We start from the raw sequence: 13,381 nt of genomic DNA, 5'->3' as shown, positions 1-13,381 counted from the left end.
AATATTACCTATTGGTGTACAGTTCTGGCCACAAAAAAACCATGAATCCATTTCTTCATGCATAAACCTGTTCACAGTAGGTGAAACTGACCCCAGGCATAGAAGTTATGAAAGGCTCCTAATGAAGCATAACCACATCAGGTTCCACTGCTCAGGGGGTGAATGGCTGGTTTAAGCAATACATTAAATAAACCCTAAGGATATTTTTCAGCCATAATTCACTTCCAAAAATGAAATATGGAACAGATTAATATTATGGAGGGGTTGTGTGTTTCCTTTATAAATCACAATCTTTTATTCTTGAATATCTGCAGTGCAGATTCTACAAAGTGCTATTTTTTTCTATTTTTTTCCATGACAAACTTGACAGCTGGAATGGTGTTTTTGATGCCTTTTGTTTACAACAATAAAGATTTTTTTAAAAACACAGGGGGAAAAAAAGGATTAAAAAGTGCCAGATGAGATAAGCAGAGTTCACCATTTCTGAATTTCTAGCCTATTGGGACATATGTAAACAAGATTTCAAAAATAAAAGCTGCATGTTTGATCCTGAAATCCATATTTAGGCATCTAACAAGTGGCCTGATTTAAGTACTCAGCACCTCCCTCCGACTGTGAAAGATCAAGAAATTAAGGGCCTGATTTTCTCTGGGGACTGGCAGCTATCATTGACTTCAGTTAGAACCGTAATACTTTGCTCAGCATCTCTGAAAATTAAATCCTCTGGTCCAGATCCTCAAAATTATGTAGTTAGCTAAAGCACATTGATTTCAATACAGACCTTTGAGGCTCTCACACCTTTGGACCTCAGGGTCCATCCTGCCAGGTGCCCTCAGCATTCAGTACCTCACAGGATCATACTTTTTAGGTATTGAATCCTGCAATTTGATTGAATTATTATTTGTGATTAGGATTCTAATACCATCCAGGCTGTGCTACATATGAAGTCATGGCCCATGTCCTGGAGGGTCCACAATCTACTTCAGTGGGACTCTCTGGAAGTAGATCCTTTTGCAGGATAAAGACTATAATTTGTGATCTTTGGATTTAACCTTACTTTCTGGAACCTATACTTTGTTTTTTGTTGGCTCTCTAATACAGCTGTTTAATATATCACCTGCCTAATGCTGTTAATATATGAAAAAATGTCAGTAATCTGTTACATGAAAAGACTTTTCTCCAAGCATCCAAAAAACTAGCCCTGCAGCTAATTGCATAAAAAGAAAACATCCTTTATAGTCAGAGAATAAATAAATCCCTGCTTGTACTCTGAGGTGCCTTAATGGAAACAGTTATTTTTTCCATTTCAAATGTTAAAAAAACTTAATTTGATAGGGAGACCCATTAATTTCAAACCATAAATTATCCCATTCAAATCTGTCTCAGGAAGTTAGAGGTTCTCATAAAATCTCTTTCAGCTGTGTTTACTGCAAGCCTACTTAACATTATCTTACTTGGGAATCTAGTCCTGTTCCCACTGAAGTACTCTGAGATTGCCTCAATAGGAGCAGAATCAGGCTTTTGTTTTACAAAATGTTTTGCATTAGCTTATATAAAATGAGGATGGGTTGAAACTTAGATTTATATTAACTGAATACTGCTCAAAGAAGCAGAAATAAACATTGATGAGATCAAGATGCTATGTCATTAAAATCTGTACAAAAATCCTCTAAACCGTTTACATGTCAGTTTAGCACAAATATTGACATAAGGAAACATTAAAAAACCTAATTATCTCTAGTGTGAAAGGTAACTATGTGGGAGAGGGATCTGATGACTGTCTACAAATGCTGGAAGTATATAAACACCAAGGATATAGAGAAACAATTTAGGCTGATACATAGTCTTGGATTTAGCAAAGCACTTGAGCATGTGCTTAACTTTAAGCACGTGATTAAATCCTATTAACATGTCATTAAATGTTTTGCTGATCAGGGCCATAATTACAAGTCACGTGATGAAATTAAGAGATTGAAAATTTAGGCTGAATATCAGGATCTTGCAAAAAATATTCTGATTGTGAGATGTTTTAGGTTGTGCAATAGTCTCCAAGGGAAGTGGTGAAGGCTTATTGCCGAGGACTTTTAAAACTAAACTGGAAAAAACATGAGAGTATGTAGTGCTGATTACAACCCTCCTCTATGTGATGGGGAGATGGTTAGGCTGAGTCAATAGGTCTTGCAATCACTCACTTCTCATTGGATCTTCATTCAGTCTTTTAAAATCAAGATTGGATGTTTCCCAAAAGATAGGCTCTAGTTTAACCATAGATATTTAACCTTATGCAATAGTTAATTCAGGGAAGTCCTAAAGCCTGAGTTATGAAAGTCAGTTTGGATGATCACACCTGTTCCTCCAGCCTTTATAAAACTATGATATTTACAAGTCATTGCCATCCTCCCTGAAAGTCTGGAATGCAGCAGGAAATTCTGGGGTTGTCTTTTACCTCCCATATTCACAGCATGTATTGTATTGTTTTGTATTTTAATTGAAAGTATTTTGGTGCTAATTTAGGTGGGAGGGAAATCCATTAGTGACTGTTTCAGCCTTCCTTCAAGAGTGGCAGGAAAGGTATAATCAGGCTTTCCATTCATTTCAACAGGCTCACATAATGGCTCAATATAAGCTCACTAACTATTTTTCCACAGGTATTCTCTAAACAGGTAAAATGTGGATTTGTCCAATTCCTGATTAATATTAATATTACGAAATTGGAAATACCTGCATAAAATGAATCTGTTAAAAAAATGCATTTGCAGTGCAGGAATTAGTATAAAATTCCATACAATAAAGCCATTTAAAAAAAAATCCAAGGGCCCTAATTTTGAAATCTGGATGCTTACAGTTAGGCACCTAAATCTCTATTTATGCACCTTAGTAAAGGTGGCCTAGTTTTAAAAGGGGCTGTTCTCTCATAATTCCCACTGACATGAATGGGAGCTGAGCATGTTCAGCACATCTGCAAATCAGGACACTTTTATTTAAATACCAAAATATGGATTCAGGTGCCTGACTTTAAGCACCCAATTTTGAAAAATGTAGCCAAGGATCTTGAAAGTGAGATAAAATAATCAGACCTATTATTTAATTCTGTGAAATGATTAAAAAAGAGTTCTGCATCACATTGTTATCTCTACATAGAGTGACCTCTCTTGACTGTGTATGTGGTGAAAGGACTTAATCGTGCAAATCAGAGTAATTCATTTAAAAGCAAGTCTTTAGTGGGGGTGACACTTTCCATAGAGTCATTTCAGGCAATGGGTCACATGTGTGCATGTAAAATCAATCCTGGAAGCAGCTCCTTTGTTCCAAAGGCATCTTCCAATTGAGCCATTGTCCTCCAAGGACAGCTGGCACCCTGACTTCATCAGCATTGGATCAATCTCAAAAGCAAATGAGACAGTGGACAAACAAAACAAACCAGGATCACTGCACCTATCACAATTCACTCTTCACTTCCACACTGAGTCCAAGAGAAGAGCTATTGCAGTGACTGTAAGAAAAGTGATCCAAACGCCTATTAACTCATGGATAAGAAATACGAATTGGTACGGTAGGATAATCTTCTTTCTTTCTTTCTTTCTTTCTTTCTTTCTTTCTTTCCAAGTATTATAACAGCTTCTTAAAAATAGTGTTGTATTATTAAAGTAAATGTACAGGTAAAGTGAGGCTGGATAGTAGTATTACACAGGTTAGTTTTAACCTAACACAGCATGGATTTTGTCCAGACAAGTTTAAAGTCTTTAGCTACCACACTTAGACATTGTAATGAAGTCCCTTAGATTTAAATTTAGGTAAAAAGTATTATTTAATGCCGAAAGAGTGAATAGGTTATTCTAATCCTATTACACATAGCAGAGATGGTCTTATCCTATATAATATAAATTTCCTTTCATATATTTTTAGTTTGTAGCATTGTTAAAGCTGGCATCCAGTCCAAGCACTATTAAAGTGGCTTGTGTTTTAAATGCACTTTCCCCCTATAATGTCAATATTATGGAAATAAATCAATTATGAGTTAAACAAACATAGATTCTGACTTTTGATTTAAGCAACATTTGTCAGCTGTTGAGTATTTAATTTGTATAAATAATGGACCTCTTTAAGCCAACCTGTCTCTTAATGAGGTTTCCATGAAAGACGTGTCCACTGAAGCTTTTCCTAGGAAAATGTGTGAATTTCCTTCCCCAGAGTGTTAACACCTCACGCAGATGTTAAATTTCACTGTCCTACAAATGGGAAATGTTGATTACAGACCCTAGATAATAAGGCAAGATCAAAACAGCTTCTCCTTTGTAGTTCCCATAGCACTGTTTTGAGTGTGGCATTTTTGATCAAGCTAATTTTGCTAAATTAAACATTGTGTCCTTCTGGACTGCAAAACAAACCTTTTCCTTCTGATGTCTGATTACTAATCATCTATACAATTTTTCAATTACTAATCTAGGTGTATTTAAACTGGATGGTGGCCATTGCCATTAAATCAGTGATAGACATACTGAGTTGAGCTCTGTGGGGTGAAGCATTTAAGTAATTTCTCTACTTTAAGAAACAGTGATTGTCAAGTAGATATATATCTTTCTGTTGCAAAAAAGTACTTGCTACTTTTGTTCAAAAGATTGTGTTAACAGAATGCTGTCAAGCTTATTTTGTAATTTTCACAAATGTCTCTCTTCCCTCACTGTTTATGGTATAATAATCTTGTGGAAACTTAAGACTGCAATATTTTCCATACATATTGACTGGATAGTGTGTGTGACGGGAAGTGAGGAGGAACAGAGTCTGAGGATATAAGATAGCATGTAGGCGAGGGAGAGGACTGGTGTATGAACAGGAAGAGCAGCAGATAATGGATGAAGGCCTGAGCACTATCCATAAATGGGAATGTGCTTAAATAATGGCAGGGCTGATCAGTTAGTGGCACTGAATTACATGTAGAATGTCACATAAGTTCCTATATTGAGACTAGAAGCTTCTTACACCACATAGCAATTTCATCTAAATGAGCCAGGTCAGAGTTGCGTTGGATGCTAATACAACATATTGACAAAAAATACTCCACTGATGTACTTGTATTGAGGCTAGTAAAATTTTATCCATTTCAGAGGATGCAGCTTTTGTAACATAATGGTTACAGTGTGAGAGTTTAAAGTCACCGCAGTGATCAGGTTTCCAAACATACATAATGGATGCTAGCTAAGTTTGAATGACTATAATATATAAAGCTATATTAGTGTCATTCTTAAATGCTATATCTGTTAGTAAGAGCACTCATATCACATATTTTATTCAAGGATGTCAAATTTGATTCACCAGTACTAGTTTAATTAAGACTTTAATTAAGAGGTGGAGGTACTACAGCAGTAAGGATGTATTACCGACCACCTGACCAGGATGGTGAAAGTGACTGGGAAATGCTCAGGGAGTTTATAGAGGCTATAGAAATAAAAAACTCAATAATAATGGGTATTGACCAGGTACATGTCACCTCAGGATGGGACGCAGAGATCAAGTTTCTTGATACCATAAATGACTGCTTCTTGGAGCAGCTAGTCCTGGAAACCACAAGTGGAGATGCAATTCTTGATTTAGCCATAAGTGGAGCACAGGTTCTGGTCCAGGAGGTGAATATAGTTGAACCGCTTGGTAATAGTGACCATAACATAATAAAATTTAACATCTCTGGGGATGGGGGGAAGCACCACAGTAGCCCACTATGGTAGCATTTAATTTCAGAAAGGGGAACTACAAAAAACGAGGAAGTTAGTTAAACAGAAATTAAAAGGTATAGTGCTAAAAGTGAAATCTCTGCAAGTTCCATGAAAACTTTTTAAATACACCACAATAGAGGCTCAATTTAAATGTATGCCCTAAATTAAAAAAACATAGCAAGGGGACCAAAAAAGTGCCAAAGTAAAAGAAGCAGTTAGAGATAAAAAGGAATCCTTTAAAAAGTAGATTAAATCCTATTGAGGAAAATAGAAAGCATCAAAAACCTTCGCAAGTGAAATGTAAAAATATAATTAGGAGGGCAAAAAAAGAATATGAAGAACAACTAGCCAGAGATTCAAAAAGTAACAGCAAAAAAAAAAAAAATTAAGTACATGTAGGACCACTGGATGATTGAAATGCTAAAGGAACACTCAAGGAAGATAAGGCTATTGTGGAGAAATGAAATGAATTCTTTTCATTGGTCTTCACGTCTGAGAATGTGAGGGAGATTCCCAACCTGAATCATTCTTTTTAGGTGACAAATCTGAGAAATTGTCCCAAATTGAGGTGTCAGTAGAGGAGGTTTTGGAACAAATTTATAAATTAAACAGTAGTAAATCACCAGGACCAGATAGCATCCACCCAAGAGTTCTGAAGGAATTCAGATGTGAAATTGCAGAACTACTAACTGTGGTATGTAACCTATCATTTAAATTAGCTTCTGTACCAGATGACTGGAGGATAGCTAATGTGATGCCAATTTTTAAAAAAGGCTCCAGAAGCGATCTGGGCAATTACAGGCCGGTAAACCTAATTTCAGTACCAGGCAAATTGGTTGAAATAATAGTAAAGAACAGAATTATCAGACACATAGATGAATACGATTTGTTGGGGAAGAGTCAACATGGTTTTTGTAAAGAGAAATCATGTCTCACCAATCTACTAGAATTCTTTGAGAGGGTCAACAAGCATGTGGACAAGGTGATCCAGTGGATATAGTGAACTTAGATTTTCAGAAAGCCTTTGACAAGGTCCCTCACCAAATGTTCTTAAGCAAAGAAAGTGGTCATGGGGTAAAAGGGAAGGTTCTCTCCTCAGTCAGTAACTGGTTAAAAGATAGGAAACAAAGGGAAGGAATAAATGATGAGTTTTCAGAATGGAGAGAGGTAAATACTGGTGTCCCTCAGGAGGTTGTACTAGGACCAATATTGTTCAACATATTCATAAATGATCTGGAAAAAGGGGTAAACAGTGAGTTGGCAAAATTTGCAGATGATACAAAACTACTCAAGATAGTTCAGTCCAAAGCAGATTGTGAAGAGTTACAAAGGGACAAAGCAAAAATGATTAGGGGTATGGAACAGCTTCTATGTGAGGATAGATTAATAAGATTGGGACTTTCCATCTTGGAAAAGAGATCTATAAGGAGGGGATATGATAGAGATCTATAAAATCATGACTGGTGTGGAGGAAGTAAATTTAGAAATGTCATTTACTTCTTCTCATAACACAAGAACGAGGGTTCACCAAACACAATTAATAGGCAGCAGGTTTAAAACAAACAAAAGGAAGTATTTCTTCACACAATTCACAGTCAACCTGTGGCACTCCTTGTCAGAGGATATTGTGAAGGCCGAGACTATAACAGGATTAAAAAAATAACTAGATAAATTCATGGAAAATAGGTCCATCAATGGCTGTTAGCCAGGATATGCAGGGATTGCTGTTTGCCAGAAGCTGGGAATGGCCGATGGGATGGATCACTTGATGATTACCTGTTCTATTCCTTCCTTATGAAGCACCTGGCATCGACTACTGTCAGAAGACAGAATACTGGGCTAGATGGACCATTGGTCTGACGCAGTAGGGCTGTTCTTATGTACTTTTCACAGATAGGCACAGTGATATTGTGATTTGCCCAAGATCATATAATCAGTTAGTGGGAGGTTTAGGATAGAAACCAGACCTGATTCCCAGTCTCTGCTTTAATTACTAGATACAATGCACCAAATTAATGATTCACTGAAGTAAATGGAGTTATACATGATGAATTTGGTCCAGTGCCAACACAGTACTACTAATAAAATGGTTACACACAGTGCTGTGAAAATACTACCCTTACACACATGCATACTTTTATTAGGCTGAATGCAGGTGTAATTGGGTAAAATTCTATGGCCTATGTTATACAGGAGCTCCGACTAGATGATCTAATGCTCTCTTCTGGCCTTAAAATATATGGATCTATGAATTATGTACTGCACAGCACCAGAATGATAGAGAACAGTGAGGATATCACTATGCATGCCAAATGGATTCATATCGGCCATATAAATGCAGAATTACTGATTTGCTTACAGATTACATTTTGATGTTGCATATATTTTTAAAGTTCTGTCATGAAAAATAGTTCATGGCAAATTATAGTTGCTTTGGGGCAAAATATTAATATCAAGATATCAATATTGTCTCAAAGTTGGAAGATTGATGTATTTTTCTTGAAGATGCTAATTTGCAAAAACTCTGGTTTCTGGTGCTATACGAAAAAATCTTAACTATGAATGTATTCTTGATGAAAAGCGAATATGAAAATTTAGCCAGATTGTGCTTAACTCCTCTCTTCTCGTCCTGTCTGACCTCACCAAAACTTTCTACACTATTTCTACACTAGCTCCTCCTTTCATGCACAGTTGAAGCAGGAACCTGATGTTCCCAGCACTTGCCTGTCATGAGTTTAATCCTACCTAGCTACTCCTTTTAAATTTCTGGTGGAGGGTTCTCATTCTTCCTCCACCCCTCCCCCAGTGGAGTGCCTCAATGTTCTATCCCTATTTTTTTTTTCCTATATATATGATATGTGTTTCTCTGAGATGTCTCATGGGCAGCCCCAGCGGCTGACCACCATCTCTAAATAAATGACACAGAATTTTACATCAGCCTGGACTCACTCTGATACTTTGGTCTCCAATATATTTGTATGTTCTGATTCTGCCAGACCCTGGTTATACCAGATCTTCCTACTACTATATGCATCAAACACCTTCTTGGTAGAAAGTTCTCTTAGTCTCATTGCAGGTTTTGCTGTCACTCTCCTCATGTAAACCTTCGCTTTGTTCCAAAGAGCAGAAATCTTGAAGTCATCCTTGAACTTAACCTTATTTTTTCCTCCAGTATCATCTTCTGTGTAAGTCTGCATATCATTTCTGGAACACTGCCAGAGTTGTTCTTGACCCTTTTTCTGCTGAAATCCTTACTCTTGTTGCATCCCACTATTACAATTTGTGTTTCATACTATTCAGGGGACCTAATTACTCTCTACCTCAGTGTTTGAATGACACAAGCATCTGAAGTCTTGTCTGCTCGTCTCTGATAGAAGTTAAAGATCCCATGGCATTTTTCAAAATGACTTGGGAATTAACCCAATGTCCTGACTATTATATCCTTCCTACTATATAGGCTTTATTGACCAAGGCCAAAACTCAGGCCTCTGGCTGTTCATAGACACTTGCTCCAAAGGCCAGAAACTACCTACTTTGTAAAGCACATACACTGAGGCCTAAACCATGAAAGGCATTCCAGGATGAGGCCTGGGTCAAGCACCACAGACTGCATATTTAAACGCATACTAACCTGATCGCTCAGCATCCCATGCAGATTACTACTTTGCATTCCAGGAATAATCTACAGGATTATGTGACTGTGCTTATCTGAACATAGGCCCGCATTCACACTAGTCTTGCTGGGTTAATTTAGTCCTGTGTCCATGCTACAGTAAAAAAGTTTAGGACCTGAACTGGGCTCCAAGTCAGTACGTGAGATATTGCTGAATGTGCAAGCCAGATTCTCAAAGGACAGCGTGCCTCCAGGGAATCTGTCCCAGATTTTATAGTGAGCCCAATGTGGTGCACACTGATTTAACATAACTGGTATTTTTAAGAGTCAGCACAAGGGATAGCCACACACTTGATGATAATTTTAATAAGAATAGTGCAGTACAGGTGTGACACAGGTATGTGGGTAAGAGACAGAATTTTATTTCCTGGCTTCAATCACAAAACATGGTGATTACCAAAAGTTATGGCCCCGAACACATGACAAATGTCAGTATCCATTCACTCCAGTAGCTACTGTTACAAACAAGTCATTGCATTTGCACAAATTTTCATCATCATTTGAAGACAAGTCCAGCAGCCTTTCTTGGATTATTTGTATTCCTCCAGGGTGGAAATCAATGACCAAAAATAAAACTGGGGGAAAAAAATCAATTTTTACATTTTTCACCAAAAATAGTTGCCTTTTTTCCAACCAGTTCTACCCCACATTGATCTTTCCACAGGGTTTGCTATAAGAGAAATATGGATGTTCAGAGTTGTATAGGATGCTGCTCCTGTCATATAAAGTTTATTTGTGAGTTTGGCAATATTGCAAAACCATTGTATAGGTTGGGGGAAGAGGTAAACCATTTCAGTGGTCAGCAGAGCATGATTTAGCATTTTCAGAATTGAAGAAGACTCTTGTGTTTGTCCTGTCTCAGCCTACCCACGTTTAAAAACCTCTTTTGATATTGGACGCAGATAGTCGTACTTATGGTTTTAGGGCAGCATTGACACAAGAACACAAGGGACTTGAGTGGGTGATGGCTTATTACAGCAAAAGTCTAAGTTCTCCGGAGATAAATTATTGCATCACCTGAAAGAAACTCCTAGCAGTGATTAAATCTAGGGAACATTTTCACTACTATTTGTACAGAAGATAGTTTGTGGTCAGGATGGACCATGCATCCCTGCAAAAGCTCTTTAGAATCAGGAATCCTCAGAGGGACAACTTGGTTGGTTAGAAGAACTCATTGAATTCATAGTCACAGGCAGGCCTGTGGACACCTTGGTGGGAGGCTAAAAGGTAATATTACCCTAAGCAGGAGAGCAGGAAATTGGTTGCTCAAAGAATGAGCAAGTCTAGGAAGAGATGGGACAGACATCTCTTCCTATAATTTGTAGAAGTGCAAATTTTCCAGGTTCATCCACTGAAATTGTGGATATGAAGTTGCAGGAATGGATTCCAGATGAGCTAAAAGCTTCACAAAGAGAGGAACTGATATCAGAATAGAGTGTGATTGGAAAATCAGGTGGCAAATGCAGCTACCTTGGAATGTAGTATCCTCACAGAAATGCCATGGTAAAAACTTTCTGGTCATGGTAGGAAAGCTTGAAAATTAAAGATGAAATATGGGGGAAAAAAACCCAAAAAAACCAACCCAGTGGGAGATGGGCATAGGTATCACCTGGTTTTCATCCTGAGAGAGAAACAGGATGTCATAGTTAAGCTTGTATCATGTGTCATTTGAAAATCATTTATTTTATTTTGGGTTGGATCACATAGGGCATAGCACCAAGTGAAAGATCAATCATGCCCATAGGGACTAACAACAAGTATTTCTGCTATAAGATGGGGCCCCATAAGTTTGAAATGACAAAAGAGGAGAAAGACCTGAGTGTATTAGTCGATTGCAGGAAGACTATGATCCAACAATAGGATGTGGCTGTAAAGAAGACAAATGTGATCATAGGAGGTATCAAGTGAGGTATTTCCAGTAGATATAGCAAAATATTAATGTCATTGCACCAGGCATTAGTAAGAACTCATCTAGACTATTTTGTACAATTCCAGTCACCCATGTCCAAGAAAGATGAATTTAACTGGAACAGGTGCAGAGATGGTCATCTAGGATGATCAGGGGAATGGAGATCTTAGAATCATAGAAGTTTAGGGTTGGAAGGGATCTCAGGAGGTCATCTAGACCAACCCCCTGCTCAAAGCAGGACTAACCTCAGCTAAATCATCCCAGACAGGGCTTTGTCAAGCCGCAGCTTAAAAACCTCTAAAGATGGAGATACCATCACCTCCCTAAGTAACCCATTCTAGTGCTTCAACACCCTCCTAGTGAAAAACTTTTTCCTAATATCCAACCTAGACCTCCCCCACTGCAGCTTGAGACCATTGCTCCTTGTTCTGTCATCTACTACCACTGAGAACAGCCTCGCTCCATCCTCCCTGGAACCCCCTTTTAGGTAGTTAAAGGCTGCTATCAAATCCCCCCTCATTCTTCTCTTTTGCAGACTAAACAAGCCCAGTTCCCTCAGCCTCTCTTCATAAGTCTTGTGCTCCAGCCCCCTAATCATTTTTGTTGCCCTCCACTGAACTCTCTCCAACTTGTCCACATCCTTTTTGTAGTGGGGGGCCCAAAACTGGACAAAACACCCCAAATGCGGCCTCACCAATGCCGAATAGAAGGGAATAATTACTTCCCTCAGTCTGCTGGCAATGCTTCTACTAAATGCAGCCCAATATGTTATTAGCCTTCTTGGCAACCAGGGCACACTGCTGACTCATATCCAGCTTTTTATCCACTGTAACCCCCCGGTCCTTTTCTGCAGAACTGCTGCATAGCCTGTTGGTTCCCAGTTTATAGCTGTGCATGGGATTCTTCCTTCCTAAATGCAGGACTCTGCACTTGTCCTTGTTGAACCTCAGATTTCTTTTGGCCCAATCCTCCAATTTGTCTAGGTCACTCTGTATCCTATCCCTCCCTTGCAGGGTATCTACCACTCTCCCTAGCTTAGTGTCATCTGCAAACTTGCTGAGGGTGCAATCTACCCCATCCTCCAGAACATTAATTTTATTTTACCAGAAGAGACTAAAATATCTTGGCTGGTTTAGCCAAGGGGATATGATTGCTCTCTATAAACACATGGGGAGGGGAGTAAACATGAGGGAGGAAGAGGAACTATTTAATTTAAAGGACAATGCTGGAACAAGAACAAATGGGTATAAACTGGCCATGAATAAACTTAGGCTGAAAATTAGGAAATTTCCTCTGATCAGAGGACTGGGATTCTGGAACAACCTTCCACTAGGAGTAATGGGGGCAAACAACCTAGCTAGTTTTAAGATAGAGCTTGATAAGTTTATTGATGGTATTATTGAATGTGTTAGCAGGGGACTAGTCTTGAGAACACAGGAGATCCCTTCCAATACTATCTGCCTAGGGCATCCCCATTTTGGATTTCATTGAGACAATGGGCGGAGCTGAGGTGGGGGTTATTATACTGGCAGTGGGGTGAAACCTCACTAAAGCAGTGAGCATGCTAGCTGGCCTTCATTCAGGATAAATCCAAGAAGCAGTTAAGCTCCTTTTGGAGGAAAATAACTGAAACCATCACCTAAAACACAGGCCCCACGTAAGGCTGGTCAGGAGCTGAGTTCAGTGAGGGTTTCATTGGGCTGAATGCAAATGCTGGAGGCAGGCTATTGTTTGAATAGATCTGTGAGTGTGTGTGAGAGAGCTAAGCAGCCGGAAACACCAGAGAAGGTGCAGAAAGCTAACAGCCAGAGAAATATTTATAGCATGACCCTGAAGGAGAGTTAAGAGAGAGAACTCTTAGGATAGAGTGCTGGCTGGAAAAAGATGTGAAGATGACTGAGAAGCATGCAGTGGCTAAGCAAATATCATTTTTAACTGAGTTAGGGGTTGCTATTGTATGTTTCAAAGGGATTTCCTGGAAAAAAATTGAATAATTGTTTATGCAAAGTCTGAGCAATATAAGAATATTTTCCTTGCATCACGGCTAGCAATAATGAAAATCGAAGAGCAGATTTCTGAAAATCTTAT

The 13,381-nt window shown here is 38.5% G+C and overlaps 1 protein-coding gene across 1 annotated transcript in view; it reads left to right on the top strand.

Annotated features, from left to right (window-relative positions):
* The first annotated feature begins 3,424 nt into the window (after nt 1-3,424).
* The window catches only part of ENPP2 (ectonucleotide pyrophosphatase/phosphodiesterase 2), a 95,734-nt gene continuing 85,777 nt past the window's right edge, over nt 3,425-13,381 (top strand). Inside the window, exon 1 of the mRNA XM_067530765.1 lies at nt 3,425-3,548. Within this exon, the coding sequence (XP_067386866.1) occupies nt 3,528-3,548 (21 nt within the window). The 5' untranslated portion in view covers nt 3,425-3,527. The remainder of the gene's footprint in view (nt 3,549-13,381) is intronic.

The sequence above is a fragment of the Emydura macquarii genome, unplaced genomic scaffold (assembly GCF_026122565.2).
Source record: "Emydura macquarii macquarii isolate MOO-44397 ecotype Brisbane River unplaced genomic scaffold, CSIRO-AGI_Emac_v2 contig_369, whole genome shotgun sequence".
Taxonomy (NCBI): domain Eukaryota; kingdom Metazoa; phylum Chordata; order Testudines; family Chelidae; genus Emydura; species Emydura macquarii.
The sequence above is the reverse complement of the archived record's forward strand: the minus strand, read 5'-3'. Positions and strand labels throughout refer to the sequence as shown.